This window comes from Chiloscyllium plagiosum, chromosome 13 (assembly GCF_004010195.1).
Source record: "Chiloscyllium plagiosum isolate BGI_BamShark_2017 chromosome 13, ASM401019v2, whole genome shotgun sequence".
NCBI lineage: Eukaryota > Metazoa > Chordata > Chondrichthyes > Orectolobiformes > Hemiscylliidae > Chiloscyllium > Chiloscyllium plagiosum.
In genome coordinates, this window is record NC_057722.1 from 53,082,593 (window position 1) to 53,102,698 (window position 20,106).

The following is a 20,106-nucleotide window of genomic DNA, read 5'->3' on the forward strand; positions in this document are numbered from 1 at the left end:
AACAAGTCCACACCGACCCGCCGGAGCGCAACCCACCCATACCCCTACATTTACCCCTTTAACCTAACACTATGGGCAATTTAGCATGGCCAATTCACCTGACCCGCACATCTTTGTGACTGTGGGAGGAAACCGGAGCACCCGGAGGAAACCCACGCAGACACGGGGAGAATGTGCAAACTCCACACAGTCAGTCGCCTGAGGCGGGAATTGAACCCGGGTCTCTGGCGCTGTGAGGCAGCAGTGCTAACCACTGTGCCACCGTGCCGCCAAATAGAATTAAGGAGAATCCAAAGGGGTTTTACAAATATATTAAGGACAAAAGGGTAACTAGGGAGAGAATGGGGCCCCTTAAAGATCAGCAGGGCAGCCCTTGTGTGGAGCCACAGAAAACTGGGGAGATACTAAATGAATATTTTGCATCAGTATTTACTGTAGAAAAGGATATGGAAGGTATAAATTGTTGGGAAATAGATGGTGACATCTTGCAAAATGTCCAAATTACAGAGGAGGAAGTGCTGGATGTCTTTAAACGGTTAAAGGTGGATAAATCCCGAGGACCTGATCAGGTGTACACTAGAACTCTGTGGGAAGCTAGAGAAGTGATTGCTGGGCCTCTTGCTGAGATATTTGTATCATCGATAGTCACAGGTGAGGTACCGGAAGACTGGAGGTTGGCAAACGTGATGCCACTGTTTAAGAAGGGTGGTAAGGACAAGCCAGGGAATTTTAGACCGGTGAGCCTGACCTCGGTGGTGGGCAAGTTGTTGGAGGGAATCCTGAGGGACAGGATGTACATGTATTTGAAAAGGCAAGGACTGATTTGGGATACTCAACATGGCTTTGTGCATGGGAAATCATGTCTCACAAACTTGATTGAGTTTTTTGAAGAAGTATCAAAGAAGATTGATGAGGGCAGAGCAGTAGATGTGATCTATATGGACTTTAGTAAGACGTTCGACAAGGTTCCCCATGGAAGACTGATTAGCAAGGTTAGATCTCATGGAATACAGGGAGAACTAGCCATTTGGCTACAGAACTGGCTCACAGGTAGAAGACAGAGGGTGGTGGCGGAGGGTTGTTTTTCAGACTAGAGGCCTGTGACCAGTGGAGTGTCACACGGATCGGTGCTGGGCCCTCTAGTTTTTGTCATTTACATAAATGATTTGGATGCGAGCATAAGAGGTGCAGTTAGTAAGTTTGCAGATGACACCAAAATTGGAGGTGTAGTGGACAGTGAAGAGGGTTACCTCAGATTATAACAGGATCTTGACCAGATGGGCCAATGGACTGAGAAGTGGCAGATGGAGTTTAATTCAGATAAATGAGAGGTGCTGCATTTTGGGAAAGCAAATCTTAGCAGGACTTATACACTTAATGGTCAGGTCCTAGGGAGTGTTGCTGAACAAAGAGACGTTGGAGTGCAGGTTCATAGCTCCTTGAAAGTGGAGTCGCAGGTAGATAAGATAGTGAAGAAGGCATTTGGTACAAAATTATGAGGGGCATGGATAGGATAAATAGGCAAAGTCTTTTCCCTGGGGTCGGGGAGTCCAGAACTAGAGGGCAGAGGTTTAGGGTAGGAGGGGAAAGATATAAAAGAGACCTAACGGGCATCTTTTTCATGCAGAGGGTGGTACGTGTTTGGAATGAGCTGCCAGAGGATGTGGTGGAGGCTGGTACAAATGCAACATTTAAGAGGCATTTGGATGGGTATATGATTAGGAAGGGTTTGGAGGAATATGGGCCGGGTGCTGGCATGTGGGACAAATTGGGTTGGGATATCTAGTCGGCATGGACGGTTTGGACCGAAGGGTCTGTTTCCATGCTGTACATCTCTATGAGTCTATGACTCTATATAGATGAATGAGCAACCAACACATCGAATTGTGAACAAGTCTGCAATAATACAATTGGAAGCTTCACATGCAGCTGCCTTCCTGGGTACAGCATCAACGCAACAAATACTTCACGTTGTGATGGTAGGACATTGTTATCCAAATATTACATACATATCACGCTGTTAATGATTTAAGATTATCACTTTTGGGGAATGTACATCAAGCAGTTTCGATTGTGAGCTGTGAGCTAATGACTTACAAGATAATCAGTGGTTTGTTCCAATGCTGCACACTTTGGTGCTTTGTAGGCAAGTTGATGGCAGTATGATGGCACCAAGTGCGTTGAAACAATGTATTCTTATACATTAACCAATGTTATTGTTGAGCTGAATTTGTGATGCCACTCATACAATCACAGGGCAACACATTGTCACGTGATATATTTGTGAGAAAAGGTAATGGTAATTTGCAGGTGTTCATGTTGAATCACACCCTCTTTCTCTAAAATTCTGTGTCAAGCTTGAAGAACTACAGTTTCTATTTCAATTCGAGAGATCAGAAAATGTATGGTTGTGAATTTACAAAAGATGTTGACATGACAGAGTCCTGAGATAGTGATGCGATCATGTAATATAAATTTCCCAGGTTTTGTTAGACATTGATGAATGTTCAAAAATCACATAATATTGCGATCATATCTTCGACAACACAAATAGGCGCATCATCCATGTTGTTGCCAAAATAAAATCCACACCCACAAGGCACATTTCCATTTGTGATGTTGGAAATGTTTAATTGCGCGTGTTCTCAGACACTGATCATTTTGGAATTCATAACAAAGCAGAGAATACAAAAGCTCTGTTAATTTGGATCGATTGAAGTCACATCTTTTGAGCTCCGTCTAAATGAAATAACCAGGAGTTTCATACTGAAACCCTATCGCTGTGCATTGGACTTTGTCTACATTCAGAGTCAGTTCTGGGCAAGGAGAAAGAATTCATCAGTGGGTGATGGTTTCACAGATTATTGAATTGGACCAAAAAGGCTATGCATTTTGTGCCCATGAACTCGCTATTAACCACTCTTATTGTTGAGCAGAAATTGTAGTTAGAGCCTTGCAGGTATGAGGGGGAAGTGTAGAAAATGAAATGTCATGCCACTGATATAATCGCATGGCCCCACATGGCCATGTGATATATTTGTGAGCAACCCCGTAGTAGGTATACGCAGGTGTACATGTCTAATCATGGCTACTTTCTCTAAAATTCTGGGTCAAGCTTGAAGAGCCAGGGATTATATTTCATTTAGAGAAATCATAAAATGTATTGTTGTTAGTTCTCAGAAGATGATGACATGACAGAAAACTGAGAAACTGATGAGACCATGTGATGTAAATTTCTAGGGCACTGTCTAATGTCAAACAAAGTCAGTAATCAAAAATTGAAACTTTTTCTGTAGATATAGATGAATGTGCAACCAACACATCGAATTGCGAACAAGTCTGCAATAATACAATTGGAAGCTTCACATGCAGCTGCCTTCCTGGGTACAGCACCAACGCAACAAATGCTTCACGCTGTGATGGTAGGACATTGTTATCCAAATATTACATACATATCATGCTATTAATGATTGAAGTTTTGCACTTTGCTGAGTGTACATCAAACAGTTTCAACTGTGAGCTGTGGGGTTATGAGTTACAAGATAATCAGTGTCTTGTTCAAATGCTGTACACTTCGGCCCTTTGTAGACAGGTTGATGGCAGTATGATGGCACCAAGTGCGTTGAAACAACGTATTCTTATACATTCTAAGGACTTCTCCATTCAGGCTCATTAGTCTGATTTGTTCGTTATTAGCATGCTTTTAATGCTCGACACATGTTACTTAACTGGGTGAGCAATGTTCCTTCCTGAGGACAGAATAACCACATTTATGTGTACGTTCAAGAAGTTTCTTTCGCACAGCAGAAGAAAATATATTTCACAATTCATGGAATGTCTTTGAAATCTATTGTTGCCAGTTTAGAGTGGATATGAACAAAACAGATTGCACTGGCTGCGCTGTCAGCATGAGTAAGAGATTGGCAAGACTGGTCTCATTGCGATGGAGCAAAGGGAGTAAGCATCGGAAAGGTTTCCTTAGACATCGATGAATGTTCAAAAATCACATAAATTCGCAATGATATCTTCATCAACACAAATGGATGCTTCATGCCCCTAGTTGTTAAAATGAATTCCACCTCCACAACACAAACTTCTATTTGTGATGCGAGAAATATTTAATTGCATGTTTACTCAGCCACTGATGGTTTTGGAATTTCAAGCAATGCAGGACACACCAACGCTCTGTCAATGAATATTGGTTGAAATGATGTTTTTTGAGCTCCATCTGAATGAAGTAACAAGGAGGTTCAAAATTAAACCCTGTCGCTGTGCAGTTGAGTTTGTCGACATTCAGTGTCAGTTGTGGAAAATGTGAAAGAAATCATCAGTGCGTGATGGTTTCAAAGATTATCAACTTGGAAAAAAAAAGCTTTGCATTTTGTGCCCATCGACCAACCATTAACCAGTCCTATTTTTGAGCAGAAGTTGTAGTCGGAGCCTTGTAGGTGTGTAGAATGTGAAATCTAATGTCACTAATACAATTGCATGACATCACATGGCCACGTGATGTATTTGAAAGAAACGTTTTTGGTGATTTGCGGGCATTCATACCCTATCATGCCGACTTTCTCTAAAATTCTGGGTCAAGCTTAAAGAATCATAGTTTATATTTCATTTAGTGAGATCATAAAATGTATTGTTGTCAGATTACCAAAGATGTTTACATGACAATGTCCTGAGATAGTAATAAGACCATTGAATATAAATTTCCAAGGTTTTGTCTAACGTCAAACAAAGTGAACAATCAAATATTACATTTTTTTTCTGTAGATATAGATGAATGTGCAACCAACACATCGAATTGTGAACAAGTCTGCCATAATACAATTGGGAACTTTGCATGCAACTGCCTTCCTGGGTACAGCATTAATGCAACAAACACTTCACATTGTGATGGTAGGACACTTTTACACACATATTATATGCATATTACACTAGTAATGATTTCAGATTAGCATATTGTTGAACATTCATCAAATAGTTTCAATTGTGAGTTGCGCGCATATGATTAACAAGATAATCAGCATCTCGCGACAGTGTACGTCACTTCTTTGCTTTGTGGACAAGTTGATAGCAGTATAATGGCACCAAATGCGGTGAAACAATGTATTCTTATACACTCTGAGGACTTTGATATTTATGCTTATAAGTCTGTTTTGTTCTTTATCATCATGCTGTTAATGTTCATGGCACCTCACTTATCTTGGTGAGAAAGCTTACTTATTGAGGACACAATAACCAAATTCATGTGTACGTTCAACAGTATTCTTTATCGCAGCAGAGGAAAGCATATTTCACAATTCATAGAATATCTTTGCAGTCAATTGTTGTTACTTGACAATGGATATTAACAAACTAGATTGCACTGGCTGTGTAGTCAGCATGTGTGTTAGATTGGGAGACAGTGAGGACTGCAGATGCTGGAGATCAGAGCTGAAAAATGTATTGCTGGAAAAGCGCAGCAGGTCAGGCAGCATCCAAGGAGCAGGAGAATCGACGTTACGGGCATAAGCCCTTCTTCAGGAATGTGCATTAGATTGTCAAGACTGGTCTCATGTCAAGGAAGCTAAGGGAGGAGGAATAGCAGAGGTTTTGTTAGACATTGATGAATGTTCAAAAATCACATAATATTGGGGTGAAATCTTCAACAACTCAAATAGGCGCAGCATCCACGTAGTTGCCAAAATAAAATCCACACCCACAAGGCACATTTCCATTTGTGATGCTAGAAATGTGTACTCAGCCACTGATAATTTTGGAATTCCTAACAAAGCAGAGAACTCCAAAGCTCTGTCAATTTGGATCGGTTGAAGTCACATCTTCTGAGCTCCATCTGAATGAAATTACCAGAAGTTTCAAACTGAAAGCCTGCTCCTGTGCAGTAGAATTTGTCTAAATTCAGAGTCAGTTCTGGGCAAGGAGAAAGAATTAATCAGTTAGTGATGGTTTCACAGATTATTGAATTGGAACAAACTGCTATGCGTTTTGAGCCCATGAACTCGCAATTAACCAATCTTATTGTTGCGCAGAAATTGTAGTTAGAGCCTTGTAAGTATGAGGGGTGAGTGTAGAAAATGATATGTCATGCCACTGATACAATTGCATGGCCCCACATGGCCATGTGATATATTTGTGAGCAACGGTAGTGGGTTTACACAGGTGTACATGTCCAATCATGGCTACTTTCTCTAAAATTCTTGGTCATGCTTGAAGAACCAGGGATTATATTTCATTTAGAGAAATCATAAAATGTATTGTTGTCAGCTTACAGAAGATGCTGACATGACAGAATCCTGAGATAACGATGAGGTCATGTGATGTAAATTTCCAAGTTGTGGCCTAATGTCAAACAAAGTCAGTAATCAAAAATTGGCCTTTTTTTCTGCAGATATAGATGAATGCGCAACCAACACATCAAATTGTGAACAAGTCTGCACTAATACAATTGGAAGCTTCACATGCAGCTGCTTTCCTGGGTACAGCATCAATGCAACAAACACTTCATGTTGTGAAGGTAGGATAGTTTTACACAACAAGATATAAAGTGATTAATAATTTCAGAATTACACTCTGTGGAACATAATTCAGTGTCCTTCAAATTGAAATGGTCTCTATCAATTCTTTTGTGCTTATGAATAAATAATAATCAATATCTTAGTTTAACATTCTGTATATTTGTGCTTCGTGGACAATTTCATGGCAGTCTAAAATATCAGCCAAGCCCCCAGCAATTTGTTCTCTTCCATGTTGCCATGTTCTTGGACATATCTGGTCAGGACCAGGAGATTTATCCAACTTCATCCATTCTAATACATCCAACACCTCTTCTACTGGGATTAGTCCGAGATCACGAAGTTTAATAATCAGTCTTGTGGGGATAATAATGTTGAAGTCTGAACTGTTGTCAATGAGTGGACTTCTTACATAGCTGTTCTTGGTGTCAAGATATTCTGGGGAGGATTGAAGGGCAAGTGATATGGCATCTGATATGGATCTGTTGGTCCGATAGGCAAATTGGTGTGGGTCAAAAATAGGCCGGAATTGATTAATGCCATGACCAGCCTTTCAAAGCACTTCATGACCACCGAAGTTACACCACTGGGCGGTAGTCATTGAGACACGCTGCATGAGCCTACTTCGGCACAGGGATGATGTTGGCCATCTTGAAACATGCAGAGACAGTGGCGTGCAGCAAGGAGAGGTTGAAGATGTCCGAGAGGTCCTTTGCCAGTTGATCAGCGCATGCTCTGATGGTATTGCAGTAATGTTCTAATCAAGAGCTGACAAAGCTCTGTAAATGTAGATAGGAGAAAGGCAAGACTTTATTGTTCTGTATGGAAGAGGTAACAAATTCTCAATAATAATCTGAGTAATTTGGAAAACAAAATATGAGGTTTAATGGTTGAAATAAACCATTAGTAGGTGATGACTTCAAAGATTACCGACTTGTACCAAAAGCAAGGCATTTTGTGGCTCTCAATTTGGCGCCAATTAATTTTTTGTTGAGCCCAAATTGTCGCTGGATCATTGTAGTCAAAAGAGGGAAATGCAGAAAATCAAAGATAATGCCACTCACACAATGGCACGATAACATATGGGTATGTAATAGATTTGTAAGCAAAGGAAATGGAGATACGCAGGTGCTCATGGCTAATGAAGTCTAAAGGCACCAACTTCTGAGTCAAGCTTGGAGAACGATTAGTTATATTTTATGGAAAGCCATCACAATGATATTGTTGTCCATTTACAAAAGATGTTTACAGGACAAAGTCCTGAGAAAGTGATGAAATCATGCAAAGTACATTTTCAATGATGGTCCAATGTTGAACAAAATGAGCAGTTAAACATTGCACTTTTTTCTGTAGATATAGATGAATGCGCAACCAACACATCGAATTGCGAACAAGTCTGCATTAATACAATTGGAAGCTTCACATGCAGCTGCCTTCCTGGGTACAGCATCAACGCAACAAACACTTCACATTGTGATGGTAGGACAGTTTTATACACCAAAGATGTTATGCGATTAAACATTTCAGAATTACACTTTGTGGAACATATTTCAGTGTTCTTCAAATTGAAATCATCTCCATCGATTCTTTTGTGCTTATGAATTTTAAAAAAAATCTCACTTTAACGTTCTGTATATTTGTGAATCATGGACAATTTCATGGCAGTATTGTGGCACCGGTTGTGGCAAAACAATGCAATGTTATACATTTTGAGGACTTCTAATTTTCTTAGCAAAGGTCAGTTTTGTTCTTTATCACTTCACCTGGGGGAGGATGTAGTGCGTTAGTGAGGACACACTGATCAAATTCATAGAGCCATAGATCCTACAGCATGGGGAGAGGCCATTTATCCCAAACTGGTCCATGCTGACCAAAATGTTCATCAATTCTAACCCCATTTCCCTGAACTTGGCCATGTTTACTATCCATGTATTTGTCCAAATGCCTTTTAAATGTTGTTAATGTACCCGCCTCAACCACTTCCGCTAATAACTGATTCCATATGCATTATGCCCTCTGTGTAAAAACATTGCCCACCAGATTCCCTTTTATTCTTCCTTTCTAACCTTAACCCAGTGCTCTCTAATCAGTGATTCTCCAACTCTGGGAAAATGACTGAGTGAGTTCATCCTATCCATGCCTTTCTTGATATTGTACACTTCTATAAAATCCCCCCTCATTCTTCTGTATGCTGAAGAAAAATGTCATAGCTTGTTTAACCTCTCCCTATAACTCAGACTGTTGGGCTCTGGTAACATTCTTGTAAATTTCTTCTGCATGTGTTCCAGTTTAATAACACCCTTCCTATAGCAAGGTGACCAAAACTGAGCATAATACTCCAAATCTGGCCTCAACAACATCCTGTGCAACTGCAATATAACTTCTCAACTTCTATGCTCAATGCCCTGACTGATAAAGGCCAGTGTGCCACAAGCTTTCTTCACTGTCCTGTCGACCTGTGACTCCACTTTCAGAGAATGCACCTGAACTCCAAGATCTCTCTGTTTCACTACACCCCGTAAGGCTCTACCATTCAGCATGAAAAACCTACCTTGATTTGACTTTCCAAAATGCACGACCTCACTCTTATCTATATTAAATGCCATTTGCCATTTCTAGGCCCACATCCCCAGCTGATCAAGGTCCAGCTGCCATTTCTGACAACATTCCTCACTGTGCACGATACCTCCTGTTTTAATGTCATCTGCAAACTTACTAAGCATGCCTTGTACGTGCTCATCCAAATCATTAATATCGATAACAAACAGCAATAGGCCCAGCACCAACCCCTGTGGCACTCCACTCTGCAAAGGCCTCTGGTTTGACAAGCATCCTTCCACTTTTACACTCTGCTTCCTACCATCAAGCCAATTGTGTTTTGAATTTTCCAGTTCCATCTGGATTCCATGCTATCAAACCTTCCAGAGCAGCCTACCATGTGGAACCTTATCAAAGGCTTTACTGAAATCCATATAGACTATGTCTACCCTTCCCTTGTCAACATTCCTGGTCACCTCATCAAAGAACTCCAATAATTTGTGATGCATGATCTCCCACATACTAATCCATGCTGACTGTTGCTAATGAAACCCTGACTTTACCTGTGCACGTATACCTTAACTCTCAGTATCATCTCAAGTAACGTACATACTACAGAGGTTAGACTTATGCTATTTGGTTTCCATGTTTTTTATTATGCAGACCTTCTTGAATAAGTGTATAACATTTGCTACCCTGCAGTCTTTCAAGACCTCAACCGTTGCTAATGATGATGCCAAAATATCAGCCAGGCCCCCGCAATTTCTTCTCTAGACTGTTGCAGTGTTCTTGTACATATCTGGTCTGAACCAGGAAATTTATCCAACTTCATCCATTCTAATACATCCAACACCTCTTCTACTGTGATGTGGACTGTCCCCAAGATATGACCATTAACTTCCCCAAGTTCCCAAATCTTCATGTCTTTCTCGTGTCCATGTTCAAAAATATTCTTTATCACACTAAAGGAAAACAAGTACTAAATTTAGAGAATGTTTTTCGCAAGCTATTGTCGTCAATTTACAGAGTATGTTGACAGAAAGTGTAGTCAATATGTGTGATAGATTGTCATGATCCATCTAAGGTCAAGCAAAGTCAGTGAGGAAGCAATGCTCATTTTTTTCTGCAGACATCATTGAATGTGCAACACACGTGAAGCTGTCATAGAATCTGCACCCAAACAAACGGGCGCTTTATCCAGCCCCAACATGAAAATTACTTCCTTTTTTCAAAGCAGGAAATGATATATAAATGAGTAAATAAATCATGATGGTTTAAATGATTGGCACTGCAATGGCAGCCGGTGACAAGTAGTGTCCTGCAGGGTTCAGAGTTGGGGCTGCAGCTGTTCACGTTATATATATTAATGATCTGCATGAAGGTTCGAGGGCATTCTGGTGAAGTTTGCCGATGATACGAAGTTAGGTGGACAGGCAGGCAGGTAGTGCTGAGGAGGTGAGGAGGCTGCAAAAAGACTTAGACAGTTTAGGAGAGTGGTCCAGGAAAATGGCTGATGAAATTCAATGTGAGCAAATGCGAGGTCTTGCACTTTGGAACAAAGAATGCAGGCATGAACTATTTTCTAAACGGTGAGAAAATTCATAAAGCCAAAGTACAAAGGGATCTGGGAGTGCTAGTCCAGGATTCGCGAAAGGTTAACTTGCAGGTTGAGTCCATGATTACGAAAGCAAATGTAATGTTGTCATTTATCTCAAGAAGGTTGGAATATAAAAGCAGTGATGTGCTTCTGAGACTTTATAAAGCTTTAGTTCAGCCCCATTTGGAACACTGTGTTCAAGTTTGGGCTCCACACCTCAAGAAGGACATACTGGCACTGGAGCATGTCCAGCGGATATTCACACGGATGATCCCAGGAATGGTAGGCCGAACCTGCAATGAACAGCTGAGGATCCTAGGATTGTATTCATTTGGGTTTAGAAGATTGTGGGGAGATTTAATAGAAACTTACAAGATAATGCGTGGCTTAGAAAGGGTGGATGCTGGGAAGTTGTTTCCTTTGGGTGGGGAGACTAGGACCTGTGGGTACAACCTTAGAATTAGAGGGGGTCAATTTAGATTGGAAAAGAGGAGACATTTATTCAGCCAGAGAGTGGTGGGGTGTGGAATTCATTGCCATGGAGCGCAGTGGAAGCTGGGATATTAAATGTCTTCAAGGCCGAGATTTATAAATTCTTGATCACGCAAGGAACTAAGGGCTACGGGGAAAGTGCGGGTAAGTGGAGTTGAAATGCTCATCAGCCATGATTAAATGGTGGAGTGGATCCAATGGGCAGAATGGCCTTACTTCCACTCCTATGTCTTATGGTCTCATGTTCTTATCTTTGAAAGGATGCACGTACATTGCACCTGTCAACTTGCCATCAACCAATCTTGTTGCTTCACTCAAATTTCAGTTGGTGCATTGTTGGTAAGAGAGGGAAATGTAGAAAAACAATGATAGTGTCACTGATACAAACACCATGGCACTATAAAGCCATACTGTATACTTGTGAGAAAAACAGCAGGACATATCCAGCTGTTGAATCACAGAGGAATTTAAAGTTATGGATTGTATGGGTATGTAGAAGCATGTACTGAGGTTTACATTTAATGGTGTCACATGGCTCAAACTGAGAATGGGATTATTCAATATTATTTTACAGATATTGATGAATGTGCAATCAACGTTGCCAACTGTCAACAAAGCTGCACCAATTCTGTTGGAAGCTTCACATGTAGTTGCCTCCCTGGCTTCAGCATCAACCTGACAAATCCTTCTGTTTGTGATGGTAGGTCAATTTTAATACAGAGATTCTGAGCAATTAATTATTTTGCTGTCTCAATCCGTCTATCTGACATAGTCCATGACACGATAACAGCCCCAATCAGGGAACTCATATTCCGTGAGGTCCACCTGGTTGATGTCCAATCACTACACTAACAAATGTCAGTATCCTGAAAATTGAAATGGGTTCACTGAAAGTCTCCAGTTGTCCTTAATAGCTAAATAATCACCATCACAATGCAATATTCTGCTCCCATGACAATTTTGCCAAAGCCTTCACTTTGTGATGGTATGCATAGAGACACAATGCTATTAATGACTTCAGATTTACCTCTGCCCAATAAATCGCAATGGCATGAATTTTGAAATGATTGCAACAAGTGAATTTTGTGTATATGAGCAATAAATAATCAGCCTCTCACTGGAAATTTCTGTATCTTTGGGATGTTTGGCTAAATTTGTTGCAGAAAATGATACCAACTGTGACAAAGAAATGTGTGGTTCTGCGTTGTGAAGTCTTGTCAACTTTTGTTCAAAGGCAGGTCTTTCAGTTTTCAGCATTCAATTCACCATTGCTGAAATTTACTGACTTGAGCTAGGGATTCTGTATTTTGGTGAGGACACTATAGTGAAAATCATGGCCACTGGCTCCAAGATACGTAAAAAGACTTCACGAAACCATATTTTATATTTAACTGATGGATTTCATGAAAGGTATTGTTGACAATTTACAGATATCATTAACACAATAGACTCAATATGACGTGCTGTCAACATGCGATATTGATTCTGAAGTATTGTCTCGTATCAAGAGATGTAAGTGAGAAAGCATTGACAATTCTATGATAGATTGTCATAGAATGTGCAATCAACACACGTGCTGTCAAAAAAAAATTCACAATGGACAATTCCATTCTTATATCATTGCCTCCCTGGATTTGGCATCAACATGCATATCATTTTCCTTTGTGATGCAAGTAAACCTTTAATCGCACAAATATTCAGCCATTGATGTATTGCAATAACATTGTATTCAACAGCTGCCAATGCTCTGTAAATATGGATGGCAGGAAGGTAAAACTTTATTGCTCTCTATGAATGAAGAACCCAATTCTCTCAAAACTAATCCCTGGCCTTGAACATTTGAGTTATTTTGAAAACAGAATGCAAGGTGGAAAGGATGATATAAATCGTTAGTCGGTGATGGGTTTAAATGATTACCAATATGGAACAAAAGCGGTCTATTTATCACCTCTTAACTTGCCATTAACCAATCCCATTGTTCAGTCTGAATTGTAGTTGTAGCATTGTAGGTAAGAGAGGCAAATGTAGAACATCAAAGGTCATATCAATATTATAATCACATGGTACTGGAAAACAAATGGACATATGCATTGGTCATGGCCAATCACAACAATTCTATGTCAAGCTTGAAGAACCATAGTTTACATTTAATAGAAAGATTTTGTTGTTAATTTACAGAAGATGTTAAACTACAGAGTCCTGAGAAAATGATGAACTCGTGATGGTGCTGACATTTTAAGAGGTTATTTTTTCCTTTTTTTTTGAAGAGAGATTGCAAGGTAGAGGTGCAGAGTTGGCTACTGAAGACCACTTCTCAACACCTGCTCATAATTTTGTTTTCTACTTTTTCAAATGTCGTTAGTCAATGTTGATGGCATTTCACTTGGGAGAAAAATTGTTAGTGAGGGCAAAATGATCAAAATCATTGACATTTTCACCCAGGTTCTTTACCACAGTAAAGGAAAAAGAATTTTGCAATTAATAGGAGGTTTTTGTATGGTATTGATGTCAGTTTATAGAGGATGTTAACAGAACATTGGTAGTATAACCAACATGGGTGATAGATTGTCATAGACTGATGGGGCAGTAATTGGCCATGTTGGATTTGTCCTACTTTACATGTTTAGGACATATCTGAGCAATTTTCCACATTGTCGGATAGATACCAGTATTGTAACTGTACTGGAACAGCTTGGCCAGGGAAATCGCAAATTCTGGAGCACAAATCTTCATTCCTATTGCTGGAATATTGTCATGGTCCATGGTAGCCAGGATGACATGATGGCTCAGTGGTTAACACTGCTACCTCACAGTAGCAGGGACCTGAGTTTGATTCCACTCCCGGGTGAGGTCTGTGTGGAGTTTGCATATTCTCCCTGTGTCTGCATGGATTTGCTCCCACAGTCCAAAGATGTGCTAAATTGCCCATAGTGTCCAGGGATATGCAGACTAAGTTGATTAGCCATTGAAAATGTAGAATGATATAGTAGTGGAATGGATTTGATTGTGCTGCTCCATCAGAGTCAGCATGATTTTGTGAAGGCTAAATTATGTTTGACTAATTTGCGTGACTTTTTCAAGAATGTAACAAGCAAAATGGATGATGGTCATCCTGTAGAAGTAGTATAGCTGAGCTTCCAGAAGGTGTTTATTAAGATACCCCACAAAAGGTTAATAGACAAGTTAAGATGATGCAAGGTTAGGGTTATTACATTAGCTGGATAGGATAAGCTGACCAACAGAAAGCAGAGTCAGGATAATTGGCAAGTTTTTCTGATTGGCAAGCTGTAACTAATGGGGTGCCACTGGGGCTTGGTCCTCAGACTTCAATCATTTACAATCTAGATTAATTATGTCAATGCAGGGATAGAATGTACTATAGCCAAATTTGCAGATGATACTAAAATAGGTATGAAAGTAAGTTGCAATAAAGAAGTAAGAACTTTATGAATTTCTTGGACTGCAGCAGTTTAAGAAGGTAGCTCACTACCACCTCCTTGAGGGCAACTAGGGACAGACTATAAAAACTGTTCAGCCTGTGATGCCCACATCCCACAAATAAGAAAAGGATATGGTTAGATTACATGAATGAGCTTATATTTAGCAGATGGAATTTGACATCGATAAGTGTAAGGTTATCCACTTGGTTGGAAGGATAAAATAGCAACCTATAATCTAAATGAAGAGAAATTTCAAAATTCTTAGGTGCATCTCAATCTGGGTATCATCGTATACAAGTCACAAAGGATTATCGTTGGGTACAGAGGCTAATAAGGAAGGAAAAATGGATTTTTGGCCTGAATTGCTGAAGGAATGAAGTATAAAAGTTGAGAAGTGTTGTAACAACATGCTGTACAATGCATTGTGAGTCTGCATCTGAAGTATTGCATACAGATTTGGTTCCCTTGCTTGAGGAAGGATGTAAGAGACATTTCAAGGAAGATTTACTCAGTTAATTCCAGGGATGAAAGGCTTGTCCTATGAGAAGAGATTGAGTAGCTTAGCCCTATACTCATGAGAGTTTTAAAGGATAAGAGGAGGGATTGTTAGTAAGTTTGCTGATGATACTAAAATTGGAGGTTTAGTGGACAGTGAAGAAGTTACCTCAGCATATAATGGGACCTTGATCAGATGGGCCAATGAGCCAAGGCAGATGGATTTTAATTTAGATAAACATGAGGTGCTGTATTTTGGAAAGGCAAATCAGGGTAGGACTTATACATTTAATGATAAGGTCCTAGAGAGTGTTGTTGAACAAACAGACTTTGAAAGAGGAGTCCCAGGTAGACAGTATAGTGAAGAAGGTGTTTGGTATACTTGCCTTTATCGGCCAGTGCATTGAGTATAGGAGTTGGGAAGTCATGTTACAGCTGTACAGGACATTGGTTTGGCCACTTTGGAACATTGCGTGCAATTCTGATCTCCCTGCTATAGGAACAATGTTGTGAAGCTTGAAAAGGTTAAAGAAAAATTAACAAGGTTGTTGTTGCCAGGGTTGGAGGATTTGAGCTCCAGGGAGAGGCTGAACAGGCCGAGGCTGTTTTCCCTGGAGTGTCAGAATCTGAAGGGTGACCTTATAGAGGTTTACAAAATCATGAGGGGAATGGATATAGAATACAGCCAAGGGTCTTTGCCCTGGAGTAGGAAAGTCCAGAACTACAGGGCAAAGATTTAGGGTTAGAGGAGAAAGATTTAAAAGGGACTTAAAGGGGCAGTTTTTCACACAGAGAGTGGTGTGTGTATGGAATGAACTGCCAGACCAAGTGGTGGACACTGGTACAATTACAGCATTTAAAAGGCATTTGGATGGTAAATGAATAGGAAGGGTTTAGAGGAATATGGGCCAAATCCTGTTAAATGGGGCTAGATTAATTTAGAATATCTGGCTGGCATCGACGAGTTGGACTGAAGAGTCTGTTTCCATGCTGTACATATCTATGACTGTCGACCTCTATCTAATTGAGGTATACAAGATAACAAAGTGGATTGACAAAGTAGACAGAGAGTGGGTGTTTGCCTTTGCAGGACAATCTCGAATGAGGGGTCATTGTTTTACGTGAGCGGGTGGAAGATTCAAAATAGAAGTGAGGAGAAATTACTTCTCTCAAATGGTGGAATTCACGATCTAAGAACGGGGTGAATGCTGGACATTTATTACATTTAAAGAGGAGGTAGGCAGAGTTTTAATTAGTAATGGATTGAAGGGATATACAGAGTGGGCAGGAAAGTGGAGTTGAGGCCAAGATGAGCTCAACCATGACTGTATTAAATGGTGAACAGGCTCGAGGGGCTGAATTACCTACTCTTGCTGTTAGTTCTTATTTTCTAGTAAGCATTTTTATATTTAATAGAAAGACATCACTAAAGATATTGCTATCAATTTATAGAGGGTGTTAAGATGAGGGAGTCCTGAGCAAGTCTTGTAGCAATGCTACTTAAATTGCCAATGTATTATCTAATGTTGAGCAAAAGTAAGCAAGAAATCATTGCACGTTTTTCTGAGACATCGATGAATATACAATCAATGCATCAAGCTGCTAAAAAATCTGTACCAAGACAATGGGAGCTTTATATGTAGACCTGGATTCAGGAATCATCTAAAGAGGGCTTGGCAGAGTAACATCATTGGAATATTAATCCAGAGACCCAAGTAATGTCCTGGGGACGAGGTTTGAATCCCATCACTGCATGTGGTGGAATTTGAATTTAATTTTTAAAAATCTGCAATTAAGAATCTAATGACGTAATTGGAGCTGCATTGCATGCGGGCAAAGGGAGAGTATTCCGTTACACATTTGACTTTTGCTTTGAAGCTAGTGGACAGGTTTTGGGATTCAGGAGGTGAATTATCTGCCTCTGATCTGCTTTTGTAATGATAGTTTGAGACTGTTAGAAAGTTGTCGACTCTTATTGACCGGTCTTAACAAGTTAGACATTACCAAGGTAATTATGTATTCTTATACACAATCTTCTCTATACAGGACAACCTTAGATATCCAAACGTCAGTTATCTGAATTTCTGATTTGCCGAACAAGATCTCAAGGTCCCAGTATGGCTTCCCTTATTCATTTCAGTTCAGTTATCTGAACAATCAGTTAACTGAATAATCAGTTAACTGAACAATCAGTTATCTGAACTATCAGTTAACTGAACAAAATACTACCCGTTCGTCTCATTCGGATAATTGAAGTTGTTCTGTAGTTAATTGTCCCAAAGGGCACCTGCCCGTCCCCCTACCCTTCCCCATAATCTTGCCTCCGAAGGATATTGGTTGCTTCCCCAAAGGATCTTTCTCTCCAGGATTCAATGAGCCCAAGCTTCAAATCGACAAGGGAACCTCAGCTGCCAAAGGATAGCCTGGCTATCCAAAAGCAATGCACTGAAAATGGACCTGCCCTTACCTGGCCAAATCAGTCCAGTCCGGGTTCCAGACTCCAGGGACTCCAATGGCACATTTCTGTGAAGGTGGTTAGTAATTTAAAGGACCAACTGCATGTGGAAGCTGTGCACACACGAACCATGGACCAGCCCCTGTGAAAATGAGAGAGGGCATGCTCATGGCGGGGACTTGTGAGTCCCTGACAAATTCCAGCATTGTTGCCAATGATAATGATGCTCGAGGCTAGAGTTATCACAACCACAGAAGAAGCTCATTCAGCACATCATGTCCATTTTCTGTTTTTATCACAGGGTTCTAATATGTTTTTTGCTGTCATTTATACAAAGATAACCAGGCTTTCATTCACCATTTAAGGAACCTGATGACCATTATGTTTTGTACAGCGTTGTAATACATTGTCTTCTATCTAGCTCATAGTCAGAGAACTAAAATACTTGAGATCCTGACAAAAGTTTGCCTCAGTCATTAACAGGGACCCAGTAAATGTGATGTATCTAGATTTCCAAAAGGCATTCGACAAGGTGCTGCACAAAAGGCTGCTGCATAAGATAAAACACAGATCTCTGAAAGTTGCCACCCAGGTAAATAGTGCGGTGAGGAAGGCATATGGCGTACTACTACCCTCTGTCTTCTTCCATCCAGCCAATTCCTAATCCAAACCTCCAACTCACCCTAGATTTACATAGATGATTTGGAATTGGGGACCACGTGTAGTGTGTCAAAGTTTGCGGATGACACTGAGATGAGTGGTGGATCAAAGTGCAGATGACTGTGAAACTTTGCAAAGGGACATAGATAGTTTAAGTGAGTGGGAAACATTCTGGCAGACAGAATACTGTGTTAATAAATGTGCAGTCATCGATTTTGGTAGGAATAACAGTAAAAAGGATTATTACATGAATGGTAAAAAGTTGCAACGTGCTGCTATACAGAGGGACCTGGGTGTCCTTGTGCATGAATCATAGAGAGTTGGTCTGCAGTTACAACATGTAATTAAGAAGACAAATGGAATTTTGTCCTTCATTGCTAAAGGGATTGAGTTTAAAAGCAGGGAAGTTATGTTGCAGCTGTACAGGGTGCTGGTGAGGCCACATCTGGAGTTCTGTGTATAATTTTGTTCTCTTTACTTGAGAAAGGCTGTGTTGGCACTAAGGGGGTGCAGAGGAGGTTCACTAGGTTGATTCTGGAGTTGAAGTGGGTGGCTTTTGAGGAGAGACTGAGTAGACTGGAATTCAGTGGAATTCAGAAAAATGAGGGGATATCTTATAGAAACACATGAAATTATGAAGTGAATAGATAAGATAGAAGTAGAGCGGATGTTTCCTCTGGTGGGTGAAACTAGCACTAGGGGGCATAGCCTCATAATTAAGGGAGGCAGATTTAGGACTGAATTGAGAAGGAAATTCTTTATCCAGAAGGTTGTAAATTTATGGAATTCCCTGCCCAGTGAAGTAGTTGAGGCTTTCTCAGTAAATGTTGTTAAAGCTAAGATAGATAATTTTTTGAGCAGTATAGGAATTAAGCGTTACGTTGTGAGGGCAGGTGATTGGAGCTGAGGCCACTAAAAGATCGCCTTGATCTTATTGAATGGTGGAGCAGGCTTGAAGGGCCAGCTGGCCTACCCCTGCTTCTAGTTCTTATGTTCTTATGTATTATTAATCTCTTTTCATATTATTTGCAGCACAACGCAAAGTAATCTTAAGGTTTACTGTCGTCAGTGAGGATGTGGATTTGACTAATCAACAAGTAAGAGAGAAAGTTCTTCAAAATCTTCAGGATTTAGTCCGTAGCAAAACAGGTATGTTGTAGAAAATACTCATGAAATGTGTATTTCTGTATTGTTAAAAAAAACAACTCGACAACTGAGTGATTGAGTGCTTTATGAAAATATATTTTACTTCACCTTATGTTGGGAATGGCATTCTGCCTAGATTTAATGCAAATTCCTGCGGACTACAGAGAATAACCACAACATTCAAGGAGAGTATTTTTATTACAGAAAAGGATCGTTTTTAAGATGTATCATTTTTTACTTTATATTTAATAAGAACAATTTAGAAACAGCACAGAAGAAGCTCATTAAACATATGCTGTATGTTTTGGAGGGGGAGTGGTTAACACTGGGGAAACTACCACTGTTGATGTTGATGACACCTCTTCCCCACCTTTGATGGTGGGAGGATGCTGGGTAGCTTGCTTATCATTGCACCAACTGACACTCTCAAATTAGTCAATTCATAGTCAGTTAAGGGCTTTCTCCCTCAGCAGCTGGTATTACACCACTGGCAGCATGTCCCCAAGTCTCATAGCACCTGGTGGACTATTGTTGACCCAGAGAATGCAGGTCTGAAAATGTGTTGCTGGAAAAGCGCAGCAGGTCAGGCAGCATCCAAGAAACAGGAGAATTGATGTTTCGGGCATAAGCCCTAATTCAGGAATGAGGAAAGTGTGCCCAGCAGGCTAAGATAAAAGGTAGGGAGGAGGGACTTGGGGGAGGGGCGTTGGAAATGCGATAGGTGGAAGGAGGTCAAGGTGAGGGTGATAGGCCGGAGTGGGGTGGGGG

The 20,106-nt window shown here is 40.4% G+C and overlaps 1 protein-coding gene across 1 annotated transcript in view; it reads left to right on the forward strand.

Moving 5' to 3' along the window:
- LOC122556386 (fibulin-2-like) overlaps positions 1–20,106 on the forward strand; it is a 46,652-nt gene that overhangs the window by 23,962 nt on the left and 2,584 nt on the right. The window contains exons 8-13 of the mRNA XM_043703020.1: positions 3,297–3,422; positions 4,774–4,899; positions 6,392–6,517; positions 7,869–7,994; positions 11,717–11,842; positions 19,225–19,341. Of these exons, the coding sequence (XP_043558955.1) occupies positions 3,297–3,422; positions 4,774–4,899; positions 6,392–6,517; positions 7,869–7,994; positions 11,717–11,842; positions 19,225–19,341 (747 nt within the window). The remainder of the gene's footprint in view (positions 1–3,296; positions 3,423–4,773; positions 4,900–6,391; positions 6,518–7,868; positions 7,995–11,716; positions 11,843–19,224; positions 19,342–20,106) is intronic.